Source organism: Oreochromis aureus, linkage group 23 (genome assembly GCF_013358895.1).
Source record: "Oreochromis aureus strain Israel breed Guangdong linkage group 23, ZZ_aureus, whole genome shotgun sequence".
Lineage (NCBI taxonomy): Eukaryota > Metazoa > Chordata > Actinopteri > Cichliformes > Cichlidae > Oreochromis > Oreochromis aureus.
In genome coordinates, this window is record NC_052963.1 from 37,448,080 (window position 1) to 37,455,522 (window position 7,443).

The following is a 7,443-nucleotide window of genomic DNA, read 5'->3' on the forward strand; positions in this document are numbered from 1 at the left end:
TGCTACTTCAGTTCCAAACAATCACAGAGAGACACTCAGACTTAAAACTTTCCAGATTCTTTCAGAGTCAATAAAATGATTGGTACGACTGCTCCTCCAGGTGCTAAAATCAAGAATATTGTCCAGGCATCATCGACAGAAAAGTGTTTATTAGGCGGGTAGTGGTAAGCTACTTAAGTCTGGAAATGATGCCCCATGTTCTGACAGAGGTCCTTCTAAAAATAGAGCTACAGTGCTGTACATTTTTATTTGTCCATTTATAATCTTCCGCTTATCTGAAGTCAGGTCACAGTGACTGCTGGCTAAGCCGGGTATTCCAGACCTCCCTTTTCCCAGCAATGTTTTCCAATTCCTCCTAGGGGATCTCGAGGTGTTCTCAAGCCAGCCAGGAGAGCTGTGTAATCCCCAGTGAGTTCTGGGTCTATCGGTTGGGTACAGCTCGTAAACCTCCTAAGGGAAACATCCAGGTGGCATCCTCGTAAGGATGAGCGGCCTCCTTTTTGACACAAAGGAGCAGCATCTCCACTCTGAGCTCTTCACCTTGTGTCTAAGGCTTAGCCCAGCCACCCAGCTTGTACCCACAGTCTTGTTATTTTCAGACACTGCCCACAGCTACTGAACACAGGTGACAGTTGGAAGATATCGAAGATCAAATTATAAATCAAAAGCCACACCATGTGGTTCTGCTGTCTTTACCACAACATGCTGGTATATTGCTGGCATTACTGAGGATGCAGCTCTGTCCTGCTGGACTTTCTATGAAATCTTAGTTGGCCAGGCTGTGATTCATCTTTTCTGAAAGCCTAATATATTGGTGTTCTGGATGCTAGTGCACACACTACAGTTGCCGGGCACACTACATACTAAAGCTGCATCTCATCATATAAAGCTTTACTGTGTCTTACACCTCTTTACCTCCTCTCTCCCTCTGCAGGACGGCGTCTGGGAGCTCTCAGCCCAAAGTGCCCATGAGTCTGTGCACTCAGGCAGGCAGAGGTGTCACCATCGTCAGCCCCTCTTCAGCTCCCCTTGGAGCCATTGTTTCAGGGCCTGATTTTAACAAACCGCTCACTGTATGCCCCGCCGCTGCACCTGCCAGCTCCCAGCCTGCAGCGGTGGTCACCACAGCTCAAACAGCTACAGGCCAACAGCCAAAAGTCTCGCTGCACGTCACCTCCCAGATGACCGTGAATCAGGCTCGCAACGCGGTCAGGACAGGTAAACTCACTGGCTTAAAATGGATTTTGTCCTTTTGTATGAAAACAAATTTAAACCTTTAATTTTCATATATTGAATTTGCAGCTGCATGTCACAGTCAGGACAGGCCCACAGCAGCAGTGACACCAATACAGTCTGCAACACCGGTGACGTATCTCCCACACCTCGCAGTGTGCTCGCAGCCCGGGTCAAGTCCTGCACAAGGCTGCACTCGAGTAGGGGTGGCAATGGGCTGCGCAGCTGCCTCCTTGACCCCACCCAATGTCAGCGCTGCATCTTTGGATAGTGACGCTTTGAGACCTGTACCTGTCCTCACTGTGCCTGTCGGCCCTGGGAGCAACTCCACTCTCAATCCCACGTCTAACAATGCAGCTCCTGCCTGCAGACTGGATAAAGACATCAAGGTTGGATTTGTTTTCAGACACTATGAAAGAATTATAATGGTCTCCAATTGTCTGTTGCTGTTTGTATTTTTAATAGATACCTGTTTTATTTTTTCCCATCATAATAGAGAATGTCTTCATTTGTAGCAGATGATTAAAATGCCCTGGGAGACTTAATTTTTATTTAAATATTAATCATGCAGGGACGATTCACCAGTAGTAGCAACAAGGAGGGCTGTTTTTTTTTTGTTTTTTTTATGTCTGCTTAACAAATAGATGCCATGTTTTTACACATCTACCTTGCCTGCAAAAATAAAAATAAAAAAAATTGGAATTTGTCCCACCACAGTTTGTTGTTTCCGTAGGGAGAAACGAACAGGTCCAGACATTAGATTATGTCTGTCTGCGGTTTCTGAAAATTACTCATTGCCTCAGAGGTTGCTGCAAAAAAAATGTTTGTCTTCATTTAGCAGAGAGAAAAGAAAAGTCTTCTGAAGCTGTTGTCCTCCAATAAGAAGAAGTCTCGCCCTTCGCCCCCCTCCTCTCCTACCCTTGAGGCAGAGCAGGCCGCTGCTGCTGGAGAGGTGCTACATGGCGCTGTGGGCCCTGACACCTCCCCTCCCTCTGGCCCAGCGAGCTGCCTGGAGCCTGAACCTGCTGCTGCTGCTGCCGCTGCTGCTGCTTCTGCCTCGTCATCCTCTTCCTCCTCCTCCTCCTCAGTCCCAGAGTCCTCCCATCGGAAGAGCAGTCCCCTTGATGGATGTGTTCCTATCGCTCCTCCTCCCCGCCAGCCCTGCTCCTCTCTTTTATCTCAACAGCATGACGCACGTCCCATCATATGTGAGAGGTAAATGCGCAGTTTCTTTGGACTGTTTCAGATTATTGTTTATCTGTAAAACTGGATGACCGATATCAATACCCAGATTCATGAAGGCCTGTTTAGACTAGAACTTTGTGTCCATGTTATGTTGTTCCTAATTCAGTTCAGTTTGAGTGGGATATATGCATGAGGTACTCAAATTTTTCCATGTGTGCATGTTGTTTGTTGTTTTTAAATCTGTTTCCAGGACACACTCACTGCCATTGTTGCAGTGTGTATCATTCACCATCTGCCTGCCTATTCTCTTTCAGGTACAGGGTGGTTGTATCATATCCTCCCCAGAGCGAGGCAGAGCTGGAACTTAAGGAGGGCGACATTGTCTTTGTTCACAGGAAGAGGGAAGATGGCTGGTTCAAAGGCACGCTGCAGAGGAATGGCAGGACGGGACTGTTCCCTGGCAGCTTTGTAGACATCATTTAATACATGCACGTACACACACACACACACACACACACACGTTACAGTGATCCAACTGACTGCTGCTAGCCTCGTTAAGGTGTCACCGCTCCCAAGGATGCTTGGACAGGTCAACCACGATGACACTTCAAGTCTTGAAATAGACCACGGTTGGGACTCGAGAGCGCTGCAGAGAAAAATCAATGAAAGCACATTGGACAGAGTTAGAGGAGAGCACACACTACTCATGAACTTTTCTTTACTTTTTTTTGTTGGTTATTTATATCTTTGTAACAATTCAACTGTTAAATGTGTGCCTTGTACTGTTCCTCACTTTATTGTACATAAGGACACAAATATGATTAGTCCTAAAACATCCAATATGAACTGTTTATCCGTATGTTACACATTTTAACTTATTTCATAGATCAACGTTTTTGTAGTGCCACATGTTAAGGGGTTAAGTAAAGCACACGCCTTATTTTAATACATCAGATTTTCTTTTCTCTATATGACTGCTGTTTCAGACTGTCAGAAGGCAGTATATTAGGTGGAACAGATCAGAACAAATTGTGCTGCAGAGTAGAAAATAAGATACTTCTCCTCCGAAGGCATTATTGAATCTGGGGGATCCTAACAGAGATCTGCTGTATTGCACATTTGAGTACTCCGCTTTGGCAAATTATTTCTGTGTGCCATTCACAGGCATCTAGTTTTTTCTCGCGGTGTGGTTGCAGCGTAAAGGGCTGATACTGCATTGATCAAACATTTGCATGTGATTAGCAAAGCCATCCGCAGGAGACAAAGTGCTGACAGATGTGCTGCGGGACTGTTTGGCTCTGCCGTTTTTAATATGCGAAAAACACACTCCAAAATGGACTCAAATGATGCTTACTTTGTACCTTCTTTATATTTACTGACCAGAGTAGCTGCTCTCCTAACCTCCCTCCCTCGGCAGTAGCCAAACCTGGACAGAGCGCTCCATCACGGGAGCGACATAACATTTCAGTAACAGTGCACGGCCGATTCCTTTCAGTGTGTATTTATTTTATGTTAGCTACACATTTCAGAGACGCTGACACCTGCTGCTCGTAGAGAGAGTGTCATATAACTAATCGGACACAGTCGCCCCTCAACGGGCTCCGTTTGTGAACACGAACTCATTCCTAATGTGACTTGTGGCAATAAGAAACACTGCTAGCTAAAGCACAGAATGTTTGCCTAAAGTAGCATATTGTATCGCTCCACAGGAAGAGGTGCATTCAATCTGTTGAATCCAATCGCAAATTTTTATTGAAATCAATCACATTGAGCCCTTGATTTTTTTCCCTGTTTTTCATGGTTGAGCGATTCAAAGTTTGTTTCTTGTTTTTCTGTTAATTGTTGTACTGACTTGAATTACTATAAGATTTCTTAGTGATTGGAGGGGATTTGGCTGTAGGTTTGGTGCTTGTTGAACTGAAAATGAATTAGCAATTTTAGAATACTTTTAAAAAAATGAAAGTGTAATCTTCATAAAAGATCATTCTTCTTTGCCTTGAAGTTGACCAGTTATGCTCATTTTTAATTTTGGACTCGAGTATTAGCTTTGCACAACTCACAGTTGGAAATAATACTTGTTTATCTTATACTGGGCATTGGTGCAGCCTCTGAGTTCTTCCTCTGAAACAAGCAGTTTAGTTCCTCTACTTTTAAACCAGCTTTTATCTAATTGGCTACACCTAATAAACAAAAGGCTTTTGATGATAGAGGAGCCAAAATTGTTCAGGAGGCATGCGGTGTCTCACTCTAAGAAGGTCCTGGGTTCAAATCCAGCAGTGAGTTGGGGCCTTTCTGTGCAGTATGTTCTCTGTGGTTTCTCTCCAAGTGTTCCAGCTTCATCCACAGTACTTAGACTTCCATTTTTAGCTGAACTAGTGTGAATGTGAGCATGAATGGCTGTCTGTCAATCTGTGTTAAGCCTGTAATAGACTGTACCCCACCTCTTGCCTATTGACAGCAGGAATTGGATAGGTAGAAGGACAGATGGTTACTCTATTATGTTATCAGTTTTAATCTGGTTATTTTTTAGTTATTAATTAACTTAAAGAAATTTAAACAAAATGTGTTTTTATTGGGGATTTTCCTGAATTTTATATATTGTTCACATAATTTGGGAAGCATGATGGTACAGTAGGAACTTCCGGTCCATCCAGCTGGTGTCCACTGTGAGACGGCATCATCAGACGACAATGGACTCAAGAAGAGAGGCGAGTGCAATGGAAAGCCAAAGAGACGATCCAGCTGGCACCTCTGTCATGCACCACTTTTGACAGAAACCTTTAGATTGATCTTGTCAACTTTAAACTGGAAGTGAGTTTGGGTTTTCTTAGACGACTAAACGTACAACAGTGTAAAAAAATAAAGTTGTTTGCTTGATTTAAAAGACAATACATGAAGTAAACCTGCTAGTGAAATATGCACACTTTTAGTTGTTTGATCCTGATCAATTGGATTTAAATTTAAATCCAATTCACTGCCCAGCCTGAGGTGGGTGAGGCTGCTCTGCTTATAGAGCTACATTGAGTCTACAGCTTAGCAGTTTGTGCTTAGATTGGATCGCTTTTAAAGTCTAAACTCTACCTGGTTCCAAGTCAGTATGATTAGTGTAGACACATTGGGCTCAGGTATAAATGCAAACAATGACAGGACTAATAAATAAAGCTTGAAGCATAGCTTTATTTAGAAGGATAGGACGCTGACATTTTACAGAGCCAGAAGTAGAAAGATCTGTCTGAAACCAGGAGTTTACTGCACTTTGATGCTCGAGCTTAATTGGTGACCTCATTATGTCAAACTTTGGCCATTTGTAATAAAGCATCCACCTTTGTAGCTAAAGCTGTATCACAGAAAAGAAGGAAAAGCACAGTAGGTTCACTTTAAAAAGCCCTCTGAAAAATCAATGAAACCCTTTAGAGTAAACGCATTACTGTGAACCCACCCCCCACCCACACCTCCTCGCCTAAGGGGACCTCACATCAGTTAATGTAATGTGACTTATTCATCAGATTTTTTTCAGGAAGTCGTTTGAGGTCCGTGGGGTGTTTAAACATGTTGAGGCAATCACTGAATCATGCCAAATTTGGCTTTGAGAATGAGTTTGACGACTGATTTAGACCCAGAGTTTCAAGCGTGTGTGATAATTATTTTTTAAGTCTTTTGTTGTTAATTGAGGGGACCACTGTGTAACTGACTGCTGGAAATATGTTGTCATTTGCTTGAAATTTGGAGCGAGGGCGGAAAGCGATGGTACAAATCACTGTTAGGGCTTCTTTTTATATAGAATTAATCTGATGTTTTCTTGTCGTCTTGGCCGTCACCACACCAACCTCGGGCGCTCTGCTCAAACTCTCCCTCATCGAGTGTCTTTTCATTTCACTGGGAAGCCTTTAATATACAGACATACTCCTACACAGATGCACACAGTTATACTGGCGTACACACTACCGCACCGTTTCAAATCATACTGACATCTCGTACATGTTTTTCATGCATAGGCTGCACAGTTTACAACTCAGAATATGAAGCATTTCTTAAAATAATTAGTAATAATAGTCTTCATTTATCCAAACACACGGCAACTTAAGTTTGCTCAATCCAGCTTAACAGATTTCTTATATGCCAAGGTGACTTACTTGATTTTTTTTGTTTTGTTTTTTAAGTCTGTAGATCATCTGTTATGTCTGAAAATGATGAAACTGAAATTGACGTGTTTGGCACAAATCTGTTATGTGAAAAACATTCTGAAGTATTTGAGGGAGTCGCACATTTTTTTTGTTTTTTTTTGTAAAAATCTCTATAACAATAAAAGCTAATGGTTTCCATATTTTTCTGAGGCTTGGTCATCATTTTGTGAGGGGAATCTGGTGTTTCCTCCAGTGACTGTGTGTCACGTCACAGCAGATGTATCTAGCCTGGTTAGTAATCAGAAATCTGAAAAAGTAAAGTGCTGTTATTTATTATATTTATTTGTTAGATGAAATAAGAAAACCTAAAAATGTACAGGCTCACCGTATCTGAAAGTACAGCAATGTGCAAAAGTCTTGAGCCATCCCTCGTTTTTTTTATATTTTGCTAAGAAAATGTGAAATGTATGCAGTCATTTATTGAAATGTGAAAAAACACTTGGAAATATATAAGGCAAAAACAGAGGTTTTGGTAATGAGGTTGAGGGTCAATATTTGGCGTGACCACCTTCATTCTTCAACACAGCCTCAACAATCCTAAGCTTTCCTATAGTTTCTTTAAGTAGTCTTCAGGTATGATTCTTGTAGGACATTCAAAGCTCTTCTTTGGATGTTGGCTGCCTTTTGTTCTGTTCTATGTCTACATGATCCCACACTGTTGAGTTAATGTTGAGGACTGGAGAGGCCAGTCTGTGACTGACGTGTGTGGGCTTTTTTTTTTTCTCCTTTCTTTCTTTCAGGTATTTTACCGCATCGGCAGTCTGTTTAGGATCGTTGTCATCTTGAAAAATGAAGCTGTTACCAATCAGACATTTTCCAGATTGCATTATAAACTGGTTCA

The 7,443-nt window shown here is 42.2% G+C and overlaps 1 protein-coding gene across 2 annotated transcripts in view; it reads left to right on the top strand.

Moving 5' to 3' along the window:
- sh3rf1 (SH3 domain containing ring finger 1) overlaps positions 1-6,742 on the top strand; it is a 51,263-nt gene extending 44,521 nt beyond the window's left edge. The window contains exons 9-12 of one of the 2 annotated variants that reach the window (XM_031753705.2): positions 935-1,218; positions 1,303-1,622; positions 2,075-2,448; positions 2,733-6,742. In XM_031753705.2, the coding sequence (XP_031609565.2) occupies positions 935-1,218; positions 1,303-1,622; positions 2,075-2,448; positions 2,733-2,901 (1,147 nt within the window). In that variant the 3' untranslated portion in view covers positions 2,902-6,742. Of the gene's footprint in view, positions 1-934; positions 1,219-1,302; positions 1,623-2,071; positions 2,449-2,732 lie in introns of both variants that reach the window. The other variant, XM_031753704.2, reaches the window with a different exon arrangement.
- Positions 6,743-7,443: the final 701 nt, after the last annotated feature.